This window comes from Cuculus canorus, chromosome 12, assembly GCF_017976375.1.
Source record: "Cuculus canorus isolate bCucCan1 chromosome 12, bCucCan1.pri, whole genome shotgun sequence".
In the NCBI taxonomy this organism is placed as follows: domain Eukaryota; kingdom Metazoa; phylum Chordata; class Aves; order Cuculiformes; family Cuculidae; genus Cuculus; species Cuculus canorus.
The window spans coordinates 336,106-362,469 of NC_071412.1; the positions used below are offsets into that span (position 1 = coordinate 336,106).

Consider the following 26,364-nt stretch of genomic DNA (forward strand, 5'->3'; position numbering starts at 1 on the left):
CCCTACTGTGAGTCTGTTTCCTTTAGCCAGCCTTCACAAGTCTGTCTTTAGATCCATGGGCTCAGCTGTTACCCTGTTCTCCTTCCTCTGCTCACAGGAGTCCTTCCAAAGTGTGGCAGTAGCAGCTGTCCCAGTGTGCCATGCTTCATGGGCTGCATTTGTGCTCATCTGGGGCTCGGGAGTCTGTTCACAAATGCTTCTGCTGCCTTGGCAAGGCTGGAGGCGTGTGGTTCTACCCACGACTGTTGGATCTAGAAAAGCACAGGGCTTGCTCAGCAGCATGCAAGCAGCAGCAATAAATGGGCTTTTCAGCTGATGCAAAAGTCATCAAGTGTAGGGAAGGAGCACTGCACACAGGCAAGTCCAGCCAACGCTGAGGGCATTCCTCACGGTCAGTGCGTCTGTCTGGTGCTAGCACAGCTAGGAGGACAGTCAGTTGTAAGATCATCACTTCTCTTAGAGGAAAGCAAGCTGGTAGTTGTGGTTCCCTCTCAAGGGAGAGAGATAGGATCCTGTACTGCAGGTGGATGGTGCTGGCTCTGAGTGACTGTCTTGGGGTGCAGGCAGTCCTACCTTCCAGCAGTCCGCAATGTGCTGCCTGGGGAGGTCAGGAGCAAGCCAGAGTGGGACAGAGGAGCTGTTGCCATGGCTCCCAATATCTTGGGCTGCATGTGAGTTGAAAGTGAGGATCTGGAGGCCCTTAAGGCTCAGCTGCGTTGCAGCAGTTACCATGGTAAGAGGACAGAGCTGCTTTCTCTGGATTTCTCCCCCACAACTATGAAGGCTGAGTACCAATTATTTATTGCTGCTGGAATTCTCCAGGTCTAGTGGCTCATAAAATGCTTAGCACACAATTCTCTCTACACAATTCTCTCAGCTACGCCCCATCACTTCTGAAAGGCACAATTCTCTTCCCCAGCTACATCCCACTCTGATACTACATCTGCCTCTGTATGCCCTACCAGGAGCAGGCGTTCCAGTCTCTCAGAACAGACATGGATGCATGGAGGGGGATGGTGAGTACTCCCTGTACCTGGAGCTGGCAGGAACCTTGCAGCCGGTTACGGAGTGCAAGGAATGAAGAATCCAACAGGCCCTGCTGCCCACTGTACAACCAAGCCAGAGCACCCCTTCACTGGGGGAGAGGGCATTGCCCTGTCTCGGGCAAGGGAGAGCCTGGGGAGGCTTTCCTGGTCCTCACTTTGCTCCCACTCTGTGACTGCTGGCCTGGGGCGTGCATGCGGTGAGATCCAGTTGGTTTGGCCGGGTGCCTGGAGCAGCCAGAGTCGGTAAGTGCAGGCTTGGCTGAAGCTCTCTGACAAGAGACAAAGGATGGGAGAAAGGGAGCTGTACTGACGGGTGGCTACCCAGGTAAACCTTACCATCTGCTGCAATGAAACTGAAGCTAACGAGGCTTCAGTTCAGGAGGAACAGACATCTGAGGAAGGATTCCTAGTTAACTGAGTAAACATGACAGACACGAGACTCGTGTGGAAAACTGCTCCAGCCCTGTGAGAGGGCAGCCACTCCCCAAAGACTTTGGTGAGATGGCTACCAGGGCTCAGCCTTTGGCAGGAGGGCTCCAAGTGGACAGTACTGCCTCTCCTCCGCAGCCAAGTCTCTTGCTCTCCAGCTGGCCTCGAGTATTGCAGGGCGGCAGGAGCAGCTTGGATCTGCTTCCCTCACACTTCAGGGGCACTCCTGTTAAGCAAGCTAAAAAAGAACTGTAGCAGCTGTTTGCCTACAAGTTCCCACTTCCTTCAAACTGTAGAATCAGGCTTTTGATGTGAGACAGCTTCTGGTGGAGGTATTCGCAGTGCTGCTTCTCCTGGTGATAGCTGGGATAAGTCTGGAGGGAAGAAATAATATGTGTAAAGATCAGCTCCAGCGTGGAACCCAGTCCCTGCCCTGCATCCACCCTCACTTCTTGAAGTGGCTGTACTCATGCACAGTTGTAGCTTCAAGCACCTGCAACCCAGAAGTGGCAGATGAGCAGAACTGGAGCATAGCTGCATCGTGCTCCAGGTCCCCCACGTGCCTTGCGTTCCTCCGTTCCTTGTCTCAACATCTTCATTTTGGCTCCCAGCCAAATGACTCTTCTGCTCACGTTCCGAATGCGAGCATGCAGACAGCAGTATTCAGCGTAGTCTGTGCTAAATGCTGCCTCGTAGGCTCTGCACTGCTCTGCTGAGTAGATGGTAGGGTATTTCCTGCAGCAACCAGGAGAAGCTGGTTCTCCATGGGCCTGCGGGACCTGGGCAGTGGAGCAGAGTCCTTGCTCTGGGAGGGCTGCCAGTGCCACGGCCCTTGGCGTGAGGGGCAGCAAGCAGGCAGGATTGTTCTTGAGACTGCAGCCTGTTCTTTTGCTGCCATTGGAGGGGCGGCAGCAGCTCCTCTCAGCCCAGCCCGTGCATGGGGCTGGGCCAAATCCCACTGAGCACCAGGAAGCCCCTTGGCAGTGAGTGCCAAGCTGTCTTACCGCAAGTAATCCAGGATCTCTGCTAAGGAGGAGCTGCGAGGCTGAGACCTGGCATCTGTCAAGGATCAGGAGGGTTAAATCTCTCTGGAGCACCTCTCTACCAGAACCGGTCCTGCTCCGGGCTCACGGGAAGGCCCCTTTCCCAAAGCAGAGCCTGCAGTTGCACAGCTCCGGTGGGCACAGAGCCCAGTGGGGAGACCCCAGGGCTCTGCATCCTGGGGGAGCACAGCAGGGTGGGCACGTGGCAGCTCTCCTACACCAGAGCGATCACTGCAGCCAGCACCCTCACCTCATCCAGCACCACTGGGTGCAGGGGCTGCAGCAGTGGCGAACCCAGGCTTGTGTCTTTCCATTTACCTTGGCCTCTGGGCCAAAGCCTCCCTGCTTGCTAAGAGTCCCATTCTGGGCCATCAGACTCCTCTCTGGGCACCCTGGGGTCTGGTACAGCTTCTGCCATGTGAACTGGCTGCGCTGAGCACCTCGGGGCTGTGACCCTGTCCTCCTGCCCAGGCAGCCCCTCACCTGTGGGGACAGGGAGGTGCTGCTCCAGACGTAGGGCACTCTCCTGCCGGGAATCGCCTGCCTCCTCCTTGCTCTCCAGGCTCTCCAGCTCCACAGAACAGCTGCCGGGTGGCAAAGGTGCAACGTGCTGAGTGCTGACTGTCTGCGTGCAGCTCCAGTGCCATTCCTCTGAGCTAGAGCTGGATGCTGGCACCCGGGACCTCTTGCTCGCTCTGGCATCTGAGAAGTCCAGCAGTGCCAGGCACTTCTGAAAGACAAAATTGCTCTGCCGCAGGCCTGTCCTGGTCCCCAGCGCTGGAACCTGGTGCTGCAGGAACCTCATCAGCTCTATCCTAGGGCTGTTGTATCCCTCGCTCCATGTCAGTGCTGAGGCATGCCCTGTCCTTTGGGCTGTACTGGGGGCCACAGCAGTACCACTCCCCCTTGCAGCAGCACCCTGCCCAGGGTAGCCAGTACACAAGGCAAGGGCAGAGGCCAGAGCCCTAGAGCATTTAGGCTGAGGACGGACAAAGGGGGCTTTCCTGGGAAGGAGGCACCAAGAGAAGACAACTGATGCCTTTGGGAAGCAGCTGTGCTGAACCAGGCTCTCCCCCCACGGGGACCTCGCTACCAGAACCGCTGAGCACTTACCACCCCCAGAAGGTTCCTGCTGGTGGCCTGCGGGGACCCGTGCCCTGGAGGCTGCTGCAGAGGCACCAGGAAGGATGGGGCAGAGGGTCTGCAGTCCTGGCTCCAGGGGCACGAGAGAGAGCAGAGAAAAAGGCTGGAGAAAGCATCTCCAAATGCCAAGTGCCAGGGCAGCAGAGGGGAGGATCCAGTCTTGCCCAAAGGGTGCTGAGTACCTGGGGGTGAACACACCGTGCCCACGGCTGGACTTCAGCAGTGATCAAGGACCCGATTCCCCTCATCACTGGTCCCCAGCGCCCCTGTCTACCTGTGCTGCAGCAGGGCATCTTGCAGCCGCTCCCGAGCCATGTTCCCCGGCCTGTCCTCCCGCTCCTGTCCCACCAGGATTCCCTTCGTACCACGGTAGCAGGGTCCAGCTCTGTGTCCTGGGTGACACAGCAGGGTGGGCCTGCAGTAGCGCTCCCACACTGGAGCAGGTGCTGCAGCTGGCATCCTCACCTCATCCAGCATCACCGGCAGCTGTGCCCTGCCAAGTCTGCCCGCCGGTGTCCCCTCCAGCCGTTGCAGCCACTTGGGCTCACAACGGGGCTGCAGGGCCCAGGGCTTGGAAGAGAAGCCCTGGCGCTGGCTGCTGCTGGCCTGGGCTGCATGCGCTTGGGGTCATGGCAGACAGCACCCTTCTGCAGCGCGGTGGTCACGCTGCCCTTCTCAGGAGTTGTGACACCTTTGTCTGTGGACGCATTGGGGCAGAACAGCATGAGCCCCCAGGGAAAATCACACCAGGTTCTACTTTCCTCCCACACCCCTCCTGGCACAGAGCCCCCTGAACCCGTGTGCCCCAGCCTGCCACGGCTGCTCCGTCAGCCTGACGGGGCAGGGACATCGCACAGCTCTCCCAGCGCCACTGGAACCTCCCACACAGTGGTGCGGCGTGAGATCCCTGGACACGCAGAGCTGCTGCTGTATCGTCCCAGAGGAGGCAGCCCTGGTGTCCCAGGGGAAGAGCTGGGCCCCACAGCCGTGAAACCTGGCAGGGAGTGAAGGCTCAGCACCTGCTGCTGCTCGCGCCAGTGCCACCCGTGGCACCGCACTAACCGTAGCCAAGCACAGCCGGATCGGGCTCAACAACTGCTCTGCTGGGCTCCTTCACCTGGGACGCAGGCTCCCACAGCTCTGGGCAGGTGCTCTTCACGGCACAGACTGAGATTTTCACCCAGATGCTGCTCAGGCTGTCCAGCCAGGTCTGACCCAGCCTGGAAGAAGACACCACCTCCCACTAGGGGAACCCAGCACACTCCCCAGCCCCATGCGATGCCCAGAGAAGGCCCTTCAAGGTGGTACCCCGAAAACAAGCTCAGGAGCAGGGGTCTGACCCCAGACCGTCTCCGATGGCCTCATCTCCAGGATGCAGCTGCCCCGGCTCTCCGGATACCCCTACAGGTATCCTCAGGATGCTGTGAGCTTGGGGAAGGCTTTAGGAACTTTTAGATCCTGAAAGCACCAGGCTTCTCTGCCAGGGCCATCAGGGACCGTGAAGAGAGCGAGAGTGAACCTGCCTGGTGCTGCCGGACGCCTGGGACCATGGGCATCGGGGGCTCACCAGGAGCTACCTACATCACCAGGTACGGGTCACAGGCTCACCAGGACACGGCCAGCCGCACACACTCCAAGCTGCCCCACGGCTCATCCTGGCTGCAGCAGGAGATGGAGAAGATGAAGATCCGTGGGGGTGTCCCAGGGCCCCCTGGCACCGTCAGGCACTGCCAGCAGGAGTGGCTGTCAGGATCACGTCTGCCCGAGCCTCTCGGTCCCCCGGGATGCTGCCCCAACTCCCATCAGCTATGGCCCATGGGGACCCATCTCTCCGATCCCTCCGGATCCCCGAGCCACTCACTCCGATCCCTGTGGCTCCCCCAGTCTCCCCACTCCGCAGCCGCCCTGGGTTTCCCAGTCTTGCTCTGTTTCTCCCAGTCCCCCCATTCCCCATTTCCCCCCAGTCCCCCCACTCCCTGGATCCCCCCAGTCCCTCCCAGTCTCCCCACTCCTCAGTCCTCTTGATCCCTTCACTCCCGGCGCCCCCTCAGTTCCTCCCCCCTCCTTGGCAACCCCGGGTTCTCCGCTTCTCCCCGGTCCCCCACTCACCCCCTGGCTCCCCTGGAAGGCGATCGCGGGCCCCGGCCCCCCCCGCAAGAAGAGCGGGTGCGGTGAATCCCGCCCGGACACCCGCTGCCCCGGCCGCACCTGCCGCCTCCCGCGCCGCTGCCGCCGAGAGCCGCACGGGCAGGAGGCTGCGCCAGGTGCCCGCGCCGCCAGCCCGGTACCGGAGCAGCTCCGTCCGCGGCATCGCCGGGACTGCGGGAGCGCGGCCGGCGGGGCCGGGGCGGTCCCGAGGGCAGCGGCGGGGCGGGGAGGGCCGGTCCCGGGGGCCGCGGCGGGAGCCCCGCGGCGGGGCTGGTCTGATCCGTCTATTTTTGCCGCCGGGCCCCGCTAATCCCCTGAGCCGCTTCCCGGCGTTAGGTAACGGCGGGATGCGCTCGGTGCTGCCTGGGGACCGCGGGCGGCCGCCGACAAGCCCTGGGGGTCCCGCACCGCGCCCGGCCGGTGGCGGCGGGGCATGGCGGGCCCCGAGCCCGGCAGGTCCCCGAGGCGGGAGGCGGGGCCCGGGCGGCGGCGTGCCCCGGGGCGGCGGGTGCGGTTCTGGCTGCCCCACACCGCCATCCCGCCGCCGTCGGGGCGCGAGGAGGAGCGGCTCTTCTACCGGCGGCTGGAGGCGCTGGCGGTGCCGGGGCCCGGCGGCTTCGCGCCGCTCTTCGCCGCCGAGGGCTGGAGCGACCTGACGGGTGAGCGCGGGGGGAGCGGGGCGCTGGGGCTTGGCCTCCCGGGATCCCGGATGCGCTCGGGGCACCGTGGGGCTCAGGGCACCGGCGGTCCCAGGGTTCTCAGGGTCCTGGGGGTCCCAGGGGGCCTCAGGGCATAACCTGGCATAACCAGGTCTTGGAGGTACCAGAGGAGCTCAGGGTCCCGGGATCCCTGATGCGCTCAGAGCACCGGGGGCTTAAGGGCACCGGCGGTCGCGGGGAGGCTCAGTCCTGGGGGTGCCAGAGAGGCTGAGGGCACCAGGGGGGTCTCAGGGCACCGGGGGTTCAGTGCCGGTGCCGTCCACAGAGGACCGACTGCTGCGGAAGCGCGTGGTGCTGAACGGGTCGGGAGGGGCGCGGGCGCGGCCGGGGCAGGAGATGTCGGTGAAGGTGCTGGGCGCCCTGGAGGACGGCGAGCTGGTGGAGCGGGACCCGCGGCTCAGCTTCGTGCCGGGACACGGCGACGTGGTGCAGGTAAGCCCCGCACGGTGCCCCTCCCCCCCCGCACGGTGCCCCCTCCCCCGCACGGTGCCCCCCCCTCCAGCCCCGCCGTGCCCCCCGCAGGCCCTGGAGCTCGGCGTCCCCACCATGCAGCTCGGGGAGGTCGCCTTCTTCCTCGCCGCCTCCCCTTACTGCTACGGCCGCCCGGGCAGGTAGGGCGGGCGAGGAGCGGGGCCGGGGGGCGAAGGGGCAGGGCGGGTGGGAGCCGGGGGTCCGTGCGGCCCGGGCGCGGTGCAGGCGGCACCGTGCCCGCAGGGAGCCCGACGTGCCGCCCGAGGCGCCGCTGCTGTTCGAAGTGACGCTGCTGGAGGTGCGGGACCCGGCCCCGCAGCCGCTGCCGCCCGCCACCCGCCTGCGCCTGGGCGGGCAGCGCCGGGAGAGGGGCAACTTCCACTTCGCCAGGGGCGACTTCGCGGCGGCGCTGCGCTCCTACCGGCTCGCCCTGAGCGCGCTCGACGGGACCGACGCCGGTGAGAGCCGGGGGCACCGGGCGGAGGGATTCACCGGGGCGGAAGGCAGAAGAGACACCGGGCACCGGGCGGGGGGAGTAGCGGGGCAGAGGAGACACCGAGGCGGACACGGGACAGCGGGGGCGCTGAACCCGCGCTCACCCTGCAGCCCCGCCCGCACCGCAGGAGGACGAGGAGCTGCGGGAGCAGCGCGTGAAGTGCCTCAACAACTGCGCGGCCGCCGCGCTGAAGCTGGAGCGGGAGGACGAGGCGCTGGCAGCCTGCGACGCTGCGCTCCGCATCAGCCCTGACAACGGCCGGGCGCTGCTCCGCCGCGGGCAGGTGGGACCCGAACCGGCCCCGCACTGGCCCCCAGAGAGCCCCGCATTGCCCGCCGGCCCCGCCAGCCGCTACCGCCCGCTCCTCTCCCCACAGCTGCTGGCGCGGCGGGGCTGGGACGCGGAGGCCACCCTCGATCTAAGGCGAGCCCTGGAGCTGGACCCCGCTAGCAAGGTGCGGGGTGCGGGGCGGGCGGGGGCTGCAGGACCCGGGCACTGGGAGCGCTGGGGCGGGCGGGGGTCCCGCCAGGGCCTGGCACCGGGCCACGGGAACCGTCGGGGATCGCGCAGGAGGCGGGTTTGGAGGCAGCCACGACCCTCAGGGCTCCCGCCAGAGCCGGGCACGGGCAGCAACGAGGTGGCCGGGGTCCCGTAGGAGCCGGGCACCGTGTCACCGGAGTCCCCCGAGGCCCGACCCCCGCATCCGTCCCCGCCCGCAGGTGATCCACGACGAGCTCTCGCGGCTGGTGAAGCGCCGGAGCGCCCCACAGGGCCCCAGCCACTGCGTGGGGCAGCCGACGAGCCCCGGGTGCGTAGGGGCCGGGTGCGGGGAGTTCACCGCGGCGCCTCCCGCAGAGCCCTGCAGACAGATGGGGGAGAAGCTGCGACTCGGGGCATCGGCCCGAGGGGGCGGGACGGCCGCAGCCCCACCGCACACGCTGCCTGGACGGGTTCCTCCCCCGCACCGGCCTCGCTCCCCTCACCGGCTTCCGCACCGCTCCTGCCCCTCGCCCCGTGCCAACCGCCGCGCATCGCCCCTTGCCCGCACCCCCGTGTACTGCCCCGTCCCCGCCCGTCCCGCACCGCCTTTTTGATCGCCCCCTCCCACTGACTGCCCACACCGATTCACCCCTCCGCACCGGCTCCCGCATCGCCCCCGCCCATTGACTTCCCACCCTGTCTCCCGCGCCTCCCTCCTGCACTGCACTGCCCCGCCCCGGCTCCCGCACTGCCCCTCGCCCCCGGCCTGCCTATGGACTGCCCTTCCCGGCTCCCGCACCGCCCCCTCCGCTCGCCACATCCCTCCCGCCCATGACGTCACCCCGGGGCGTCTTCCGTTCTTCTCGCATGCGCCGCAGCTTCCGGCTTTTTCGCCCCCGCCGGCGGCGCGGCAGCAGTAGCCCGCGGGCCAATCAGGCGGGGCCGAGGCGCGTCTGCTGGCCAATGGGAGGGCGGCGGGGGCGGGCACTGCGCGGCCATTGGCTGCGGCGGGCGCTTAAAGCGCGGGGCGGGGCGGGGCCGGGGGGGGCAGTGCGGGACGTGGCGGCGGAGCGGAGGGTGGGAGGTAGCGGCGCCATGACCCGTGAGTGCGGGCTGCGGGGCCCGGGAGTGTGGTCTGGGGGCAGGTGGAGCGGCGGGACTCGGGACCTCTGGGTGCTGGGTGAGGGGAGAGGCGGAGCCGGGAGTGCGGGATGGGGGCGGGGACCGGGGCGGGGACCGGGCGCGCCTGGCTGCGGGGCCGGTGCCCGGTGCCCCCCGTGGTGACGCGGCCGCGCCGTTCCAGGCGGGAACCAGCGCGAACTGGCGCGGCAGAAGAACCTGAAGAAACAAAGCGACTCGGGCAAGGGCAAGCGACGGGACGACGGGCTCTCGGCCGCCGCCCGCAAGCAGAGGTGAGCGCGGGGCCGCCCCGCACCCCCCCGTCCCGCACCGGTGGCGGCGCCTGTTCCGCTGCCAGCCCGGGCTACCGCTCTCCGCAGGGACTCGGAGATCATGCAGCAGAAGCAGAAGAAGGCGGACGAGAAGAAGGAGAGCGCCAAGTAACCGGGACCGGTGGGATGCGCAGCGCAGCTCTGGAGACGGGGCCCTCGGCGGCACCCGGTGCGAGCCCCGGGGACGGCTCCTATTAAAGTAGCTCATGGAGGCCCTGTCTGCTTCCTGTGTGCCGGGAGAGGCGGCTACCGGGGAGCAGGGGGGGGCAGTGTGCGTCCCTCACGGGGGCTGGCCTGGGGGTGCCTGCAAGTGGGAACCGGGGAGACCCGAGTGTGGGCCGTTGGGGTGGAGGGAGGCGAGGGAGAACGGCCTGGGGAGGATGGGGCGGGGGCAGAGGGCACGGAAGTGGGAAAGGATTGTGCTGGAGGGGGCTGAGTGGGAAGGAGGGATGGGAGGTGATGTTCCCCCAGGGATGGGGCAACTGCTGCAGCCGGTGAGATGCGCAGGAGCTGAAATGGAACAAGCTTCCTGTCCCGCAGCACCTCTGCGGGCACAGCTGGAGCTGGGAATCGCCCATGGGGAGCACACAAAGCCAGCAGCTACCCTTCTGAACTAGGCCCAGCAGCAGCCAAGCCTTCGCGGTTGCCCATCGTCCTCTTTGCTTCCCTGTGGGGCCCAGCGCATCAGCAGCAACTGGGCCCACTGCCCCAGCGGGATGGAGCCTGGAGCTGCTGCAGGCTCTGCACCATCCAGAGCTAGACACGGTGACAGGCAGGGCTTCTCACCAGGCAAGATGCATCACCACCTCCATTGCATAGTACTGCCCTCGGTGCTGGTCCCGCAGTGCAGAGAACTGCAGGCCTCGGGTGCAGTGGGTGCTGGCGGTTCCCTAGAATGTGCCTGCCTGGATGCTGAGGAGCCCCGCTGTCTCTGGCAGGCTGGGCCACAGGTCCACCTTGTTGCCCACCAGCGTGAGCAGTAGTGGCCACTTGGTGTCCTGGCAAGGGGAGGGGGGCTCAGGGTCCTGGCAGTTCCCAGCCCTCCCACCTCCCGGAGCCATGGAGCTCTGCCCCATGCACCATCTGCCTCCTGTCACACCCACACTGTGCCCAGGAGCAGAGTGCAGTTCCAGATCAACACAAACACCAGCAAAAGCAAAAAGGGAGGGATGCACCCCCACTGGTCCAGAGGCTGGCCCCATGCCTTGCTTAGCAAGCAGCACAGCTACCTCCTGTCTGCCCTCTGCTCCTTGAGGAAGCCCCGAGGCTCCTGCCCCTCTCGGTGGAGCCAGAGGCCTGCCAGACCCTTCCCGCTGCCTCGCTGTCCTCAATCCACTGATGAATGTTGCTCAGGAAGCTGGTGCAGAGGAGCAGGACACTGGGCTTTGTGGAAGTAGGATGGGGTGATGCTCTGGGCCTGGGGGTGTCACTGCTGCTGGGTCAGTGACTGCCAGGCTGTGGGGCTGCTGTTGGAGCTGGACTCAGCGTGACAGCCCCAGTGCCTGCCTGCTCACCTCTGACCAGCTGTGTCCCAGACCAGGAATGTGATTTGCACTCCATACACCACCAACAGCTGTGTTATCTGCAAGTCCACCCTTGCCCAGCAGGACAGTCAGGTGCTGCCTTTGCCCTGGCCCAAACGTCCAGGATGTTGGAGGGGGGCTCTGAGGGTCTGGGGTGGGGTGCAGGGGGGGATTTTGAAGGTGCAGGTGGGTACCTGGGGTACTGGGGGCCTCCAAGGGTGCTGGACACATGTCAGAACTCATTCAGGCAGTAGTGCAGAAGGCTGGGTTTGCCTGTGCCCCCCTCAGCAGCAGCCACGGGGCAGGGGGTGTGGGGTCCTCCTCACACTGCTGCTGAGACGAGGGGCACTGGGGGCCCGTGTGGCGTGGGCTGAGACCTGATTGCCCCCAAGCCTGGCCCTTTGCACTGGATGGGGAGTTGCTGGTAACCTCCATCAGGAAGGCAAGAAGCTTCCCCTTGCCAAAGGGCCTGGCAGAGCCGCGGGGTCCTTCTGCCTCGCCTCTTGGGGGGGGGGGGGCTGCAGGGTGACAGATGTCACGGTGAGGGGCCTCAGCCTGGGAGCAGGTGGTGTAGGGGTTTGTGCCACAGGGCAGTGCTCAGGGAGGGCATCCCACAGCCGGTGCTGCCCTCTGACCTCCATCACTCACTGCTGCAGGAAGTGAAGGGGCTGCGGGGGGAGAAGGCATCCAGTGGGGGGGGGGGGGGGGAGGCCGTGGGTGGCTGTTCCGGGGCTCATGCGGGAGCCAGAGCGCCAGCAGCAGCCCCTCTGCTGCGTGCCCTGAGCCAGGGCGCAGGCAGGCAAGTGAGGGGACCCGAGCCAGCCTGCGCTCAGCGTCCCTGCCAGCCCCGCTGTCCCCGCTGGATCTCAGTCCCAGCCGCTCCTCCCGCCGCAGGGCTCAGCGGTGACCCGCACGGCCGAACGCAGGTGATCGTGGCTCGCGCAGAGGCTCCTGGTCCTGGCGGAGGAGCGGCTTGAGGCTCACGGGCAGGGGGCGCCACCTCGCAGCAGCGGCACCCCCGGGCCGGGGCCGTCTCCTGGGCTGAGCCGCGGCTGCCCACCGGGCTTAGGCTTTCTGCAGCATCCTGACGTCGCTGGCAAACGTCAGCTTCTCCACCACCGGCTTCCGCAGGGCCAGCGGCTCCCTGCAGGGCTGCAGCATCTGCGCGGGAGAGCTCCCCGCCCTGGGCTGGCACAGGCGCCCTCCGGGTCTCCCCACACCCCTCGTGCCCTGGGACGGCCGGAGACCCTCGGTGATGCCCAATGGCACCAGAATCACCAGCAGCGGGCCTGGAGGGATGCGCTGGCAGGTCCAGGCAGGTGTCCCGGCTGCCGGTACTCCTCCTTGTCCTTCCTCTCCATCACCCTGAAGCCACCCTTGGCCATGATCGCTGCATGGATGGGATCTGTGCTGGGGTGCTCCAGGCACCCCCGTGTCCAGCGCCACAGCTGCTTGGGGTGGGGGGCACAGGTTCAGACTAGAGTTTTATGTAAAAATGTATTCAAGGAGATATTTACAGCAAGTGCCACACTGGCAGGTGAGCTGAGACGTGGAGGCTGCTGGGGCAGAGCCCAGCTCCCATCGCTGGCCCCAGGCTGGGTACCCACCACCCACTTGCTCCGGCTCACCATAGGTGCAGTGTCCCTGGCAGCCCCCACCTCCTGAGTCCCCTCTGATGCCACCATCTTCTGGGACTGTGGGTCAGGGGAGGCCAGCGGGGCTTGAGCACAGCAGGACCATTCCCAGCTGCTGCCACGCAGGATCAGGCACAATCCATCCCAGCAGGGACTACATGGAGATGCTGATGCGCTGTGGGGCACGTCGTCGCCGCACAATGCGCAGCACTGGGCTGTTGCGCTGGTGCTGGTGGGAGCCGTGGAAGCAGAGCGGGCTCAGCAGCAGCCACAGGTAGAGCAGGACGCAGGCCCAGCATGAAGACACCTTCACCCAGAAGGTTGACCAGCTGCCATGTGTGAAGGTGGTCTCCAGCACCGCATTCTCGTAGCTGGTGGGAGAGGTCAGGCGTTGGGTGTCCAAGGGACGCCGACACAAGGGATCCCACCATCAGCCGTAGCCTCCAGGTCATCATGTGTCCCAGGAGCCGTGTGTCCCTGGGCATTCCCCACCTGCCAGGGAGTCCCCTGCCCCACAGACCCCAGCCCGTCTCCCTGCAGCACAGGGCTGCAGAGCTGTCAAAGGGTGCAGAGTTGTGTAGTTCCCTGGCAGGTGCTAGCTCAGTGGCACCAGCATGGCCCGGAGCAGAGGGCCAGCGGGGAGGGCAATGTGGCAGTCTGAGTCTCCATGGGGAGCGGGTTGGGGCTGGGAGAGTGACATTGCTGGGAGAGTGACATTGCTGGCAGGGCTGCAGTCTCACTGGGCAGCTGCCAAGAGGGAAGGCGAGCAGCACGGGGCCCCACCTGAACCAGTTGGTGAGGGTCATCATGACGTAGAGTGAGGCAAGGAAGAAGACAAAGTGGAAGGCTGAGTAGCTGTAGACCACCCGCTCTCGCTCATCCTGGACCATGCACTGTCCCCCGTCGGTCTCCTCCGCTTGCTCACCTGTCTGCTCGGTGCCTGGGGGAGCACAGGAGCATGGCAGCTCCCAACTCCTTCCTTGCTGGCACCCCCGGGCTGGTTCATAATGCCCGAGGGTAAGCGCTACTGTGGGCTCTGCCCAGCACCCACCTCTCAGCTCTCCCTTCATCTTCTCTGGGCAGCAGAAGCAACAGGAGGGTTTCTGCAGAGAAGGAGCGGCGCACTGACAAATCCTGGTGGGGCAGGGCAGCCAGACCCCACGGCTACCACTGCTGGGCTCAGTCCTACTGCAGGATGCGGCCCTGCCTGGTGCTGGGGCTGCCTGGCTCCAAGGAGCTGGCACAGATGGGGGCGTGCTGTGGGAAGCCCCTTGTTCTTAGCTGGATGAATCTGCCCTTGCCCTGGGATGGGGACCCGGGAAGGCTGGGGGCAGCAGGCCTGGGGTGCCTGTGGCAGGAGGACACGGCACGCAGCTGAGGGAGGCAGCATTTGCACTCACTTTAAACTCAAAGCTGTAGACTTTGACCATCCAGAGGGGCCCAAAGATTTCAGCGAGGTAGGAGGCTTCATTGCTGCACCCAGGAGAGAAGCAGAAAGCATAAAACAGGCACCCGCTGCCCTGTGCCAGGCCCCGAGTCTGCCCCATGGATCTGACACAGCTGCAGGAGCCCTGCCGAGCCTGGGGTCACTGCGCTGCCCCTGCCCGTCTGCAGATCATAGAATGGTTTGAATTGGAAGGAGCCTTAAAAGATCACTTAATTCCAAGCTCCTGTAACGGGCAGGGACAGCTCCCACTGGATCAGGGGACTCACAGCCCCGTCCAACCTGGCCTTGAACACCTCCAGGGATGGGGCAGCCACAACTTCCCTGGGCAACCTGGGCCAGTGCTTCCCCACCCCATTCCTCCTTACGTCCAGTTTAAATCTGCCCCTTTCCAATTTAAAGCTGTTCCCCCTCATCCTATCACTCCATGCCTTTATAAATAAGTCCCTCCCCAGCTTTCTTGTAGCACCTTCAGGTACTGGAAGGTCACTATATGGTCTTCTCCAGGCTGAACAACCCCAACTCTCTCAAACTGTCCCTTGTATGCTCCAGCCCTCTGATCATCCTTGTAGCCTCCTCGGAACCCATTCCAACAGTTCCATATCCTCCTTATGTTGAGGATTCCAGAACTGGACACAGGACTCCAAGTGAGGTCTCACAAGAGAGGAATAGAGGGGCAGACCCCCTTCCCTCGCCCTGCTGGCCATGCTGCTTTGGATGCAGACCAGGACATGGTTGGCCTTGTGGCCTGTGAACAGGCAATGCCGGCTCATGTCAAGCTTCTTATCGATCATCAATCAGCTCCCCTGCCTGCTCTGGCCCTGCCATCCCTCGGGACATCCCCTGGCTCTGCTGGCCATGCCATAGGCTGGGAACGGAGCTCCCATGTGGTGCCTGTTGCTCTGACTGTGCCTGAGGGGATGGTGCTGTGGGTGCCCTGCCCACCCCACGCCGCTGGCACACGCACCATGCGAAGAGCACGCAGGCATACATGATGGCAGCCCCCAGGATGGCGACGGTGGTGTCCTCCGTCTGCATCTCATCCTGCCGGATGCCCGGGAAGCAGACTGTGAGGTTCTGCCCCTTGTAGAACACTGCGGGAAGGTGGAGGTGAGACAGGCGCACGGCGCCGGAGCCAAGGGCTGCCGGCGTCAGGCGGGAGCACCCACCTCGCTCTGGGGGACGGCTGGACAACGCGGAGAAGGTGAGGTACATCACATAGCAGCTGATGATGGAGGACTGCAGCAGCCCCGACCGCGGCTGCTCTGCAAAGTGGGGATCAGAGGTGTCACTGGAGCCCCAGGGTCACCAGGAGCTGGTGGATGGGCTCCATGTGGGCCTCTTGCAGCCCCCTCCCACCACTCCACTGCCCAAGGCACTGGGCTGAGGCTCAGGAGGGGCCAGCGGGAGCCACAGGGCACTGAGTCCTCCCCAGGTGCCCAAGTGCTTGCCTGGAGCTGGGAGCCCAACCCCCAGACGCAGCCAGCCCTGCAACACAATGGCCCATACGGTGCCGCGTGTGCCTTGTGGGACTCACTGAGCCGCACGCAGGGCGTGATGGAGATGAAGGACATGATGCCGCAGAGGCTGCCGTTGACAGCGAGCAGTGCCTTGTTGAGGTGGCAGGCGGCCGGGTGGGTATAGTACTTGTAGAGGAAGGAGAAGGCGGCAGAGGCAAGGGTGTAGAAGGCAGCCGTGGCCAGCAGCACAGCCAGGTACCAACGCTTGTCCTGCGAGGCGCCCGTCAGCCTGTGGGAGAGTGGTTGAGAGCCGGCAGCAGTCAGGCACCCGCCTGGCACCCCGGCACTCACCAGTTCTTGTTCCAGGTGTGTGCAAAGGCGGTGATCAGCACCAGCTGGATGAGGATGAAGGCAAAACCCCCGCAGACGCCTGTGTAGTGCCAGGCTGCAGGGAGAGGGCAGCGTGGGGCTGGCACGTGAGGCACGGGGTGCCAGGACCAGCCCCGCAGCTGCTAGCATGGGCAGGGTGGGGGATGTACCTTGGATGAAGCCATCCTCAGGGATGAAGAAACTGGCGGCACAGAGGCCCACCAGCACCAGCAGCTTCAGGAGCCAGAACCTGCAGGGCAGCAAGCGTCAGGGAGATAAGACCTCCCTCAGCCCTCTGCAGCCCATGGCCTCAGCCCCCGTACCTGTTGTGGAGCTGAGCACGGCAGTCGGTGCTGGACCGCACATTGAGAAGCAGGGCGGCCTGCACCAGGTGGAAGCAGGAGGTGCCAAAGCAGACGCGGTACACGGCCGAGGAGCCCACCAGCCGCTCACAGTCCGTGCCCCCTGGCAGGTGTTTGCACAGCGCCGCCGCAAAGGGCAGCTGCAGGCACAGCAAGTGACAGGACAGGGCTGACGCTGCGCCCAGCACCCCAGGGTGCACACAGCATCCAGCAACCTTGGACACCCGACACTCCCAGCATTCCTAATATCTGCTCCACCACTAGGACCCCAGGATTCCCATGACACTGGGCAAGTCCTCATCTTTGGTACCCCCTGGTATCCCTCCCCTGTTGGCAGTGCCAGCACACCCAGCAGCCCCATTACTCCCAGTATCCCCACCTGGTGCTCCTGGCTTCCCTGGCAATTCTGGCACCCCCAGCACCCTCGGTGCTCCTGGGACCCCTAGCACCTCAAGTGCCTCTGGGACCGCAGGACTCTCATCATCTCAGCACCCCCCAGCACCCTGTGTGTCCCAGCTCCTGCCATCACCTTCTCCCGGACAGCCTGGGCCACGGTGTGGGACAGCATGAGGCAGCACACGGCAGAGGCCAGGACATGCAGGAGCGTGTAGAGGATGCGGGTGCCTGTGGACACGCGGAGCCCGCGGCAGCAGCCGCAGCCACCGACGCAGCACAGCTGAGGGAAGCACAGTCAGCAGGGACCCCATGGGCCGGAGCTGCCCCCAGCATGGCTGGGCACCCCCACCCAGGCCACCCTCCCGCCAGCCCACCAGTGCCCTCAGTCCCACCTGGCAGAGCAGTGAGTGCAGGAGGCGGCCGTGTGCCCGTGTGCCTGCCATGGCCTGGCTCGGCTCCGCTTGTCCCCGCTGCCCTGATGGGATTAGGAGGATTGTCGGCTCGGCCCGCCCCACCATCTGCTGACTGTCACCTCCAGCAGGCACCGCCGGGGAGCTCTGCAGGGAGGGACCCCCGCCAATGGGGACAGCTGCCTGGGACCCTGGCCCCTCACTGGGCAGGATATGGCCATGGCAGCCAGCTTGGGCATGGGGGGCACACAAGGTCTGCGGGGTGCCATCACCTGTGTGGCAATCATAGAATCATTAGGTTGGAAAACACCTTTGGGATCACCAGCTCCAACCGTACCTGTCCACTATTAAATCATGTCCCCAGGCACCTCCTCTACCACCTTTCAAACACCTCCAGGGATGGTGATTCCACCACCTCCCGGGGCAGCCTCTGCCGGTACCTAAGAACCCTTTCTGGGAAGAAAGTTTTCCTGATGTCCAATCTAAACTTCCCCTGACACAGCTTAAGGCTGTTCCCTCTCATCCTATCACTTGGGAGAAGAGACCAACATCCACCTTTCTGCAACCTCCTTTTAGGCAGTTGCAGAGAGCAATAAGATCTCCTCTCAGCCTCCTCTTCTCCAGGCTAAACAACCCCAGCTCCCACAGCCGCTCCTCATAACCCTTGTTCTCCAGCCCCTTCACCAGCTTCATTGCTCTTCTCTGGACATGATCCAGGACCTCAAGGTCTTTCTTGTAGCGAGGGGCCCAAAACTGAACCCACCATTCGAGGTGCAGCCTCACCAGTGCAGAGCACAGGGGAAGAATCACTTCCCAGGTCCTGCTGGCCACACCATTTCTGATCCAAGCCAAGATGCTATTGGCTTTCTTGGCCACCTGGGCACACTGCTGGCTCATGTTCAGCCACTATCAACCAGCACCTCCAGGTCCTATTCCAGACGCTCCTCCCCAAGCCTGGAGCTGCCCAGGGTTGGTGCGACCCCAGTGCAGGACTCGGCACTTGGTCTGGTTGGATCCCATCTCATTGGCCTTGGCTCATGGATCCGTCCCATCCCGACCCTGCTGCAGTGTCCCAGCCCCTGGGCAGACCTACGCTCCTTCCCAGCCTGGTGTCTCTGCCGGTGGGGCACCCGGTCCCCTGGCATCACACATCGGAGACCCTCTGCCCTGGGAGCTGCCAGCACCAAGCATGGGGAGCCGCTGGTGTCCAGCTTGGAGGGTTGCCGGTACGGATCCCCGGGAGCAGCTGATACCCGGCCTGCGGGCTGCCAGAACCGAGTCTTTGAGAGACCCTCGGCCAAGAAGCGGAAAACCACCTAAGGGTACAGACTTAGGGGCACCTGCCAGGACAGAAGGGATACAGTATGTGGCAATGAGCCCTTCCTCCGTGCCCCTGTGCACACTGCCTGCCCCAGTGCTGCGGAGGATGGGACTGATCTGTGCTGGCCACACCACCGTCCCAGCCACAGCCACCCCTGGCAGTGCCATGCAGGAGTGCAGCAACAGCCCTGTTGCCTGGCTCCGGCACACCAGCTTCTGGAGGACTTCACAGACTTTTATCTCCGTCTGGTGCACAGGACCTCCCTGGCCCTGCTGCTTCCCCACTGTTGGTCTGGGCCCTGTTTTGATGCAGAGAAGCGGTGCCCCCGTCTCCACAGGGTTTGGCTTTTCTACCTGGGGTGGGGCTGGGTTTGATTAAAGCGATTCTTTTCTTACACATTCCAGCTGTGGGGTCTGCAGAACGCAGCCATTCCATACTGCCTTTCCAAGAGATGGAGGGGCTGGCACAGCCTGGGAGATGCCATCAGGGCCTGTGAGAGCGGCTGTCGCCGTGCTCTGTTCACCACTGCTCCCATCTTGGCACTGCACCCTCGGATGCAGGGCTGCAGCTCTACAGGGATGTGAGAAGGGAGTGCTGACCTGCTGCATGCCACAGGGAGGGTCTGTTTGGCACCGTGGTTAAAAGCAGGGACAGCACAGCATCTGTACCGGCACCCCCCGGGAGCAGCCGGTACCCGGCCTGCGGGCTGCCAGAACCGAGTCCCGGGAGCAGCCAGTGCCCAGCCCGGGGGGTGCTGGTACCGAGTCCCGGGGGTTGCTGGTGCCCGGCCCGGGGGGTGCCGGTACCGAGTCCCGGGGGTTGCTGGTGCCCAGCCCGGGGGTGCCGGTACCGAGTCCCGGCGGTTGCTGGTGCCCAGCCCGGGGGGTGCCGGTACCGAGTCCCGGCGGTTGCTGGTGCCCAGCCCGGGGGGTGCCGGTACAGATCCCTGTGGGTTGCTGGCACCGAGCCCCGAGGACAGCCGGTACAGATCCCGCTGGCGCGCCGGGGCGGGGCGGGCTCTTCCGGCGGGCGCACGAGGCCGGAAGCGCGGCGCGCGCTCCCGGGGCGGCGGGATGGCAGCCGAGGGGGACGTGGAGCTGGAGCTGGAGACGGAGCCGAACGGCGGCGGCAGTGGCGGGGATGGGGCGGGCGGCCGCGCGGCTGAGAAGCCGCGGAAACACGACAGCGGTGCCGCCGACCTGGAGCGCGTCACCGACTACGCCGAGGAGAAGGAGATCCAGAGCTCCAACCTCGAGACGGTGCGGGACCGGCGGCGGGGCGCAGGGGGACCGGCGGCAGCAGCAGCGGGGCGGGGGGAGCGGGGAGGAGCAGAGGCACCGGCGGGACCGGGCGGAGGGGGAGCAGGGGTGAAACGGGGCCGCTGCGGGAGTGGGAGCGGGCAGGGAGAGTGCCGACCCCCCACCGCCCGCCCGGTGACCGCGCTCGTCTCGCCAGGCCATGTCGGTGATCGGAGACCGGAGGTCGAGGGAGCAGAAGGCAAAGCAGGAGAGGTAATGGCCGCGCTAGTTCGGGGCGACCAGTAAACCGGGGAAGGCCCTGTCGGTCACCGGGGGAGCTGCTGGTCACTGGAGGAGGCAGCCGGTACACCGGGAATTTTTTCGTGTCTGCTGCAGGGAGAAGGAGCTGGCAAAAGTGACCATCAAGAAGGAGGACCTGGAGCTGATTGTGAGTAGAGGGGGATACTGGGTAGGCAGTGGTATGCCCCATCCCGTCCTGTCCCATCGCACAGCACAGCCATGCTCCATCCTGTCCTGTCCTGTCTCATTCCATGGAACAGCTGTGCCCCATCCTGTCCTGTCCCAACCCAGCTGGCAGCACAGCCACGCCCCAGCCCATCCCCTGGCACAGCTGTGTCCTGTCCCAGTCCTTCCCGGCATGCTGGGGTCTGGTGGCTGAGTGGCCCCACTGCCCCAGTCCCATCCCACTACACCACGTTGTTCTGTGACCGTGGCAGTTTCCCTGCAGATGAACGAGATGGAGATCTCACGGGCGGTGGCAGAGCGCAGCCTGCGGGAGCACATGGGGAACGTGGTGGAGGCACTCATCACTCTCACCAACTGAGAGCCAGGACTGCTGGATGTGGGGCTGTCCCTCGCTGCTGTCACTTCCCAATAAAAGCACTGGCAGAGCGGGCTCTCGCTATGGTCCCTGTGGCTCCAGGGGTTCTGAACACAGTCCAGTCTTGGGGAAGATATGTGGCATTGTGCCAGCACATCCTGACTGGGGGGCAGGGTGCAGTGACCTGCCTGAGTGCCAACATGCTGTGCTGTCCCTGCTTTTAACCACGGTGCCAAACAGACCCTCCCTGTGGCATGCAGCAGGTCAGCGCTCCCTTCTCACATCCCTGTAGAGCTGCAGCCCTGCATCCGAGGGTGCAGTGCCAAGATGGGAGCAGTGGTGAACAGAGCACGGCGACAGCCGCTCTCACAGGCCCTGATGGCATCTCCCAGGCTGTGCCAGCCCCTCCATCTCTTGGAAAGGCAGTATGGAATGGCTGCGTTCTGCAGACCCCACAGCTGGAATGTGTAAGAAAAGAATCGCTTTAATCAAACCCAGCCCCACCCCAGGTAGAAAAGCCAAACCCTGTGGAGACGGGGGCACCGCTTCTCTGCATCAAAACAGGGCCCAGACCAACAGTGGGGAAGCAGCAGGGCCAGGGAGGTCCTGTGCACCAGACGGAGATAAAAGTCTGTGAAGTCCTCCAGAAGCTGGTGTGCCGGAGCCAGGCAACAGGGCTGTTGCTGCACTCCTGCATGGCACTGCCAGGGGTGGCTGTGGCTGGGACGGTGGTGTGGCCAGCACAGATCAGTCCCATCCTCCGCAGCACTGGGGCAGGCAGTGTGCACAGGGGCACGGAGGAAGGGCTCATTGCCACATACTGTATCCCTTCTGTCCTGGCAGGCGCCCCTCAGTCTGTACCCTTAGGTGGTTTTCCGCTTCTTGGCCGAGGGTCTCTCAAAGACGTCCCGCACACCCGCTGCTTTCTGCTTGAAGAACTTTGTATTCTGGGCACTCTCCTGGCCCCACGCAGAGTCGAAGGAGGTGGTGTCCTGGTCCACCAGGTGCGTGTACTTGGTGCGCCCTGAGCGCCCAAAGTTCTTGACCTGGGGAACAGAGGCATTGGTGAGCAGCTGCTCACAGGGCGTGGGACCCACTGCTCCCACTGGTGCCCCTTTTGCACCAGCACCCCTTTCCCACTGGTGCCGCACACCTACCTGCATCACTTTGGGCAAGATGGTCTTGTTGAAGTGGTCCTCAAGGGTCGGGGCGCTGAAGTCCCTCTTGTAGACCTCCTCGTCCTCATCCTGCCAGAGAAGGACATGCCCAGCCCCCATCCTTCCAGCAGGTGGGAACTGGGGACAGCCGCCAGCAGCCAGTACTGCTGTTCTGCCAGGGCTGCCACAGTGCCAATTTACTGACAGCCGAGGGTGGGGACACGAGCATTGTCCCCGAGGCCTGCCCAGATGCCACCCCTCAGGCCACTGCTCTGATCCAGGTCTGCCCCCCACCCCCCAACCAGCAACACAGGGACAGCACTGCTGCCTCAGCTCCGTCTCAACTGGGAACCCTCAACCTCACGTGCTCTGGTGAGGCAACTCGGGCTGGCTCGGGGCAGAAGGAGCCGAAGGGAGAAGCCGGCCATACACAGGCCACTCACCATGAAGAAAGCACCACGGTGGTAGTACTTCTGCAGGAACTTGTATTTGCCCTTCACTGCCTTGTTGGTGATGACCTTGCCATTGGCCCGCAGCTCAGCACGACGCTCCTCCTCTGTCAGGTTGCGCATTCGCTCGATCTCCGCCTTCTCCTTCTCCATGCTGGGCAGGAGAGAAATCCTGGAGACCCTGCAGCCCCACCACACCCTCCAGGGAGGGCAGCTGGCCAAGGGACTACATTTACAGACTCTGGAGGCAGGACAGCCATGCTGCTGCAAGAAGCCTGAGGGGACTATGGACCTCTCATGTCTACACAGGTAACACTTACGCTTCCCGCTCTTCACGGTCCCGTTTGATCCGCTTCAGCTCTCGCACTTTCCAGGCCTCGTACTCCTCCTCATCGTTCTCATCATCTGTATCCAGTGCATCCAGTGCTGCCAGCGAGCGCTTGTTCTCCTCCAGCTCCTTCTTTGCCTCCTCTTCCACAATCTGCAGCAAGGAGTAAGCTGAGCTCACTGCACTGACAGCCCCCCTTCAGCAATCCCACACCAGCCCCACCAGCACCTTGAGCGTGTACTTGCGCCGCTCCTCCGCCATCCTCTTTGCCTCCTGCTCCAGCTCCTTCTGCTTCAGGGCTTCCGCTTCCCGCTCCTGAACTGTGATCCGGTCCTTCCTGCAGGCACGAACCACGACAGCCTTCAGATCTTCTGTGTTCCACACAGATCTCCCTCCTTCCCCTAGAGCTGCAGGGGAGCAGTGCGAGCCAAGGCCCTGGCTTCAGGGCACAGCCACTGCTGTACAGCCCCTGCCCAGGGTCTGGTCAGGCCCCGTCCTGGGTCTGACACACAGCAACCGCAGCAGCTGATGAGGGGTTGTTGGAGCAGGGATTGCCCCTAATTCCCTGGTGCTGTTCCGCCGTGAGGAAAGGAAGAGATGGCAGCTGCAGTGCCCGCTCGGCCCTCACTCATAGACTCATAGACTCACCAGGTTGGAAAGGACCCACTGGATCGAGTCCAACCATTCCTAACACTCCCTTAAACCATGTCCCTAACCACTTCATCAACCTGTTCCTTAAACACCTCCAGGGAAGGTGACTTGACCACCTCCCTGGGCAGCCTGTTCCAGTGCCTGATGACTCTTTCTGTGAAGAATTTTTTTCTGATATCCAGCCTGAACCTCCCCTGGCGGAGCTTCAGGCCATTCCCCCTTGTCCTGTCCTCTGTCACTTGGGAGAAGAGGCCAGCTCCCTCCTCTCCACAACCTCCTTTCAGGTAGTTGTAGAGAGTAATAAGGTCACTCCTCAGCCTCCTCTTCTCTAGGCTAAACAACGCCAGCTCTCTCAGCCGCTCCTCGTAAGACTTGTTCTCCAGCCCACTCACCAGCTTCGTTGCTCTTCTCTGGACACGCTCCAGAGCCTCAACATCCTTCTCGTGGTGAGGGGCCCAGAGCTGAACACAGTACTCAAGGTGCGGTCTTACCAGTACCGAGTACAGAGGGAGAATAACCTCCCTGGACCTGCTGGTGACCCCATTTCTGATCCAAGCCAAGATGCCATTGGCCTTCTTGGCCACCTGGGCACACTGCTGGCTCATGTTCAGTTGCTGTCAACCATTACCCCCAGGTCCTTCTCCTCCGTGCAGCTCTCCAGCCACTCTTCCCCCAGTCTGTAGCGCTGCATAGGTTTGTTGTGCCCCAAGTGCAGGACCCGGCATTTGGCCTTGTTGACCCTCATGCCATTGGTCTCAGCTCAGCGGTCCAGCCTGTTCAGATCCCTTTGCAGAGCCTCCCTACCCTCCAGCAGATCCACGCTTCTACCCAGCTTAGTGTCATCTGCAAACTTGCTGAGGGTGCACTCAATGCCTTCATCCAGGTCATTGATAAAGACATTGAACAGGGCTGGACCCAGTACCGAGCCCTGAGGAACCCCACTTGTGACTGGCCTCCAGCTGGAGTTAACTCCTTTTACCACCATTCTTTGGGCCCGGCCATCCAACCAGTTTTCAACCCAGGAGAGTGTGCGCCCCTGCAGGCCAGAGGCTGACAGTTTCTGAAGCAGAATGCTGTGAGAAACTGTGTCAAAGGCTTTACCAAAGTCCAAGAAGACTCCATCCACAGCCTTTCCCCCATCCAGTAGTTGAGTGATTTTGTCATAGAAGGTGATCAGGTTAGTTTGGCAAGATCTGCCTTTTGTAAACCCATGCTGACTGGGCCTGATCACCCGATTCTCTTGCATATGCTTCATGATAGCACTCAAGATTACCTTTTGCATGACTTTCCCCGGCACTGAGGTCAGACTGACAGGCGTGTAGTTCCCCGGATCCTCCCTGCAACCCTTCTTGTAGATGGGTTGCACTCCCAACACCCAACCCAGGGCCAACCTGTGCAGCCGCATCACCCACTTGCGGATGAAGACAGGTTTGAGACGTGGCTCCATTTCATCCTCGCTGTCTGTGTACTCCTCGTACTCAGACTCCGACTCCGACTCTTCTCCAGATCGACCTTCGTCTTCCAGCTCCATCACTTCCATCTCCTCAGTTTTCCTCTCTTGTGCTCGCTGACGCATCATCCCGCGCCGACGCTCGATTTCCTAACAAAGGCATACGCAGAGAGTCAGACAATCAGCTCAGCTACTGCTTCCCCTCTCTCTCCTGCCCGGGAAGCAGGACGCTGAGAGCACTGGTGCCATTGCTGTGGACGCAGGGTGGCCTCTCCCAGCACCTTGTCCCATCCCACACAAGAGAATGGCAACCCATGAGTTGCACTGCACCCAGCTGTGATGCTTGTCCCACTCCACTACAGCCCATGTTCCCACGCAAAGGCGCACCTCATCATCAATCTCTTCCTCTTCTTCTTCGCTGGTGTCTTCCCGCTCCAAGCGCCAAGCTTCCCCCTCCACCTCCGAATCACTCTCTCCGACCACTTCTGGCTCCACGATTTTACGGTGCCGCGCCAGCCTAGAGCAGACGTAGGTTACACAATGGCATTTCCATTGGGAAGGGGCTGCGGGCAGCTGACTGCTTATAGACCATTCCTAACAGGGCTGTGGCAAACACCAAGGCTGCTGGGCACAGGCAGAGCCCATATTCTCTGTCCTAGGAGGCTGGGCACCAGGAGCTCCCCTGATCCATGGGTGGGAAGGGAGGTCCCAGCAGGAAAACACCCCTTCACTGGAACCAAAACAGCAGCTGCTCCAGAGGAGGAAGCAGATGGTGCTTAGAGTGTGCCTCTCCAGACCCTCCTTGCCACCCTGAGCCTCGGTGCTGATTTCTGTCTGTGTCCACCTGCAACCCCAACCGTACCCGGGTGAGGAGCTGTGCCCTGGGAAGCAGCAACTCCAGGTTGGAAAGGCTGCTCTTGGCACAGCTAGAGACTCTCCCAGCAAACGCCCCCAGCTTCCCCCAGTGTTCCCACAATCGCTGGCCGCAGGGTCAGGGCTCCCCAGCCCTTTGGGGCCAGACCGCAAGTGTGGCAGGCAGGTGCACAGCTTCTGCAGGCTGGCCCAGCACTCACCGCTCCTCCACATCCTCGGCGATGCGGTTCTGGAGTCGGCGGAGCCGGGGGTCGTTGGCGAGCTCCTCCTCCTGCTCCTCAGGCTCCACCTCCTGCTCCTTCGCCTTCTTGATAAACTGGAACTCCTCATCCTCCTCGTCCGAGGACTCCATGGGCGCATAGTCGGGCCGCTTTCCGGACACGTACCGCTTTACCTTCACCTTCTCCATCGACAACTCGCCTGTGGGTAGGTGCCCAGGCTGTGACCGCGGCCCAGCATTCCAGCTCCCCTGATCCCTCCTGGTCGCTCCCGTCCGGGCCCCCCTTTTGATCTCCCCTGCTCCTGTTCCTCCCGCTCTCGGAATCCCCCCGGTCCTGCCACCCCCCGGCCCCGCACCCCTCACCCTTCTCGTTGCGGACAGGCACGGCGCCCGCCGTGGACTGGATGGGCGGCTGCTTCATGAGGGCGCTGGGCACCGACATAGTGGCGGCGGCGGGGCCGGGCCAGGCCCGGGTGAGCAACGGCAGCGGCGACAATAGCTACTGGCAGAGCTCAGCGGAACAGGAACTGCAGTGATACTTCCGCCGGAAGCGGAACCCAGCAGCGCTGACCAACCGGAAGTGATGCGGGGCCGTGCTGGGGCGTGAGCGTTGTAAGGAGGCGGGGCCTGACAGGTGTGGGTGGGGCCTCTACGGCGGGGCCGGGTCTGGGCGGGACTCAGGGGTGTCGGCTGCCGCCGCCGCCCCCGCTCCCGCGGCGCTCGGAGTTGGAACCACAGTAGACGGTGCAGCCTCGCCCGTGGCTCCGCGCGGACCGGGGCCACCGGTGACTGGATCATGGAATCATAGCATG

At 63.8% G+C, this 26,364-nt stretch overlaps 5 protein-coding genes across 8 annotated transcripts; 2 read left to right on the top strand and 3 right to left on the bottom strand.

Moving 5' to 3' along the window:
* Positions 1–70: 70 nt before the first annotated feature.
* On the bottom strand, positions 71–6,244 carry ELL3 (elongation factor for RNA polymerase II 3). The gene is made up of 8 exons (XM_054077780.1): positions 6,181–6,244; positions 5,771–6,093; positions 5,270–5,388; positions 3,936–4,053; positions 3,002–3,731; positions 2,480–2,534; positions 1,969–2,210; positions 71–1,849 (listed from the first exon to the last, which is right to left on the bottom strand). Exons 1-8 carry the CDS (start codon positions 6,242–6,244, stop codon positions 1,761–1,763), a joined length of 1,740 nt encoding a protein of 579 aa, XP_053933755.1. The 3' UTR covers positions 71–1,760.
* A 2,769-nt stretch (positions 6,245–9,013) lies between these two features.
* On the top strand, positions 9,014–9,638 carry SERF2 (small EDRK-rich factor 2). The gene is made up of 3 exons (XM_054077904.1): positions 9,014–9,077; positions 9,279–9,387; positions 9,475–9,638. Exons 1-3 carry the CDS (start codon positions 9,071–9,073, stop codon positions 9,536–9,538), a joined length of 180 nt encoding a protein of 59 aa, XP_053933879.1. The 5' UTR covers positions 9,014–9,070; the 3' UTR covers positions 9,539–9,638.
* Positions 9,639–12,459: 2,821 nt separating this feature from the next.
* SERINC4 (serine incorporator 4) lies at positions 12,460–18,794 on the bottom strand. Of its 4 annotated transcripts, XM_054077615.1 has the most exons (13): positions 18,118–18,790; positions 17,007–17,296; positions 16,748–16,894; positions 16,180–16,358; positions 16,027–16,106; positions 15,839–15,932; positions 15,565–15,776; positions 15,197–15,292; positions 14,995–15,121; positions 13,984–14,056; positions 13,635–13,686; positions 13,367–13,523; positions 12,460–12,954 (listed from the first exon to the last, which is right to left on the bottom strand). In XM_054077615.1, the coding sequence occupies exons 1-13, from the start codon at positions 18,167–18,169 to the stop codon at positions 12,738–12,740; spliced, it is 1,776 nt and encodes a 591-aa protein (XP_053933590.1). In that variant the 5' UTR covers positions 18,170–18,790; the 3' UTR covers positions 12,460–12,737. The 4 variants fall into 4 exon arrangements, with proteins under 4 accessions (XP_053933590.1, XP_053933589.1, XP_053933591.1 ...); XM_054077614.1 differs by having other exon boundaries at positions 13,367–13,686; positions 18,118–18,794; XM_054077616.1 differs by lacking the exon at positions 18,118–18,790 and adding an exon at positions 17,808–17,824 and having other exon boundaries at positions 13,367–13,686; positions 17,007–17,089.
* Positions 18,795–19,358: 564 nt separating this feature from the next.
* On the top strand, positions 19,359–20,494 carry HYPK (huntingtin interacting protein K). Its single transcript, XM_054078136.1, has 4 exons — positions 19,359–19,604; positions 19,801–19,856; positions 19,980–20,031; positions 20,332–20,494. The coding sequence occupies exons 1-4, from the start codon at positions 19,419–19,421 to the stop codon at positions 20,425–20,427; spliced, it is 390 nt and encodes a 129-aa protein (XP_053934111.1). The 5' UTR covers positions 19,359–19,418; the 3' UTR covers positions 20,428–20,494.
* Positions 20,495–20,890: 396 nt separating this feature from the next.
* Positions 20,891–26,109, bottom strand: MFAP1 (microfibril associated protein 1). Its single transcript, XM_009557702.2, has 9 exons — positions 25,916–26,109; positions 25,533–25,752; positions 24,847–24,976; positions 24,422–24,609; positions 22,587–22,695; positions 22,351–22,511; positions 22,025–22,184; positions 21,582–21,671; positions 20,891–21,470 (listed from the first exon to the last, which is right to left on the bottom strand). The coding sequence occupies exons 1-9, from the start codon at positions 25,992–25,994 to the stop codon at positions 21,288–21,290; spliced, it is 1,320 nt and encodes a 439-aa protein (XP_009555997.2). The 5' UTR covers positions 25,995–26,109; the 3' UTR covers positions 20,891–21,287.
* Positions 26,110–26,364: the final 255 nt, after the last annotated feature.

What these genes read in the sequence shown, in the direction of transcription:
- MFAP1 (XM_009557702.2), bottom strand. Translation starts at nt 25,994, where the DNA reads ATGTCGGTGCCCAGCGCCCTCATGAAGCAGCCGCCCATCCAGTCCACG. An exon ending in AGGAAGAGATTGATGATGAG is followed by an intron (nt 24,610 to 24,846) that starts GTGCGCCTTTGC and finishes TGCCTTTGTTAG; the next exon opens with GAAATCGAGCGTCGGCGCGG. An exon ending in GACCGTGAAGAGCGGGAAGC is followed by an intron (nt 22,185 to 22,350) that starts GTAAGTGTTACC and finishes TCTCCTGCCCAG; the next exon opens with CATGGAGAAGGAGAAGGCGG.
- ELL3 (XM_054077780.1), bottom strand. Translation starts at nt 6,244, where the DNA reads ATGCCCCGCCGCCACCGGCCGGGCGCGGTGCGGGACCCCCAGGGCTTG. An exon ending in CTTGTCGGCGGCCGCCCGCG is followed by an intron (nt 6,094 to 6,180) that starts GTCCCCAGGCAG and finishes CGGCAAAAATAG; the next exon opens with ACGGATCAGACCAGCCCCGC. An exon ending in CTGCCACTTCTGGGTTGCAG is followed by an intron (nt 1,850 to 1,968) that starts GTGCTTGAAGCT and finishes TCTTCCCTCCAG; the next exon opens with ACTTATCCCAGCTATCACCA.
- HYPK (XM_054078136.1), top strand. Translation starts at nt 19,419, where the DNA reads ATGGCAGCCGAGGGGGACGTGGAGCTGGAGCTGGAGACGGAGCCGAAC. An exon ending in AGAGCTCCAACCTCGAGACG is followed by an intron (nt 19,605 to 19,800) that starts GTGCGGGACCGG and finishes TCGTCTCGCCAG; the next exon opens with GCCATGTCGGTGATCGGAGA. An exon ending in CAGAAGGCAAAGCAGGAGAG is followed by an intron (nt 19,857 to 19,979) that starts GTAATGGCCGCG and finishes TGTCTGCTGCAG; the next exon opens with GGAGAAGGAGCTGGCAAAAG.
- SERF2 (XM_054077904.1), top strand. An exon ending in GCCGCCGCCCGCAAGCAGAG is followed by an intron (nt 9,388 to 9,474) that starts GTGAGCGCGGGG and finishes CGCTCTCCGCAG; the next exon opens with GGACTCGGAGATCATGCAGC.
- SERINC4 (XM_054077614.1), bottom strand. Translation starts at nt 18,169, where the DNA reads ATGCCAGGGGACCGGGTGCCCCACCGGCAGAGACACCAGGCTGGGAAG. An exon ending in CACACCTGGAACAAGAACTG is followed by an intron (nt 15,777 to 15,838) that starts GTGAGTGCCGGG and finishes ACTCTCCCACAG; the next exon opens with GCTGACGGGCGCCTCGCAGG. An exon ending in GCCTGCGTGCTCTTCGCATG is followed by an intron (nt 14,057 to 14,994) that starts GTGCGTGTGCCA and finishes TCCTGGGTGCAG; the next exon opens with CAATGAAGCCTCCTACCTCG.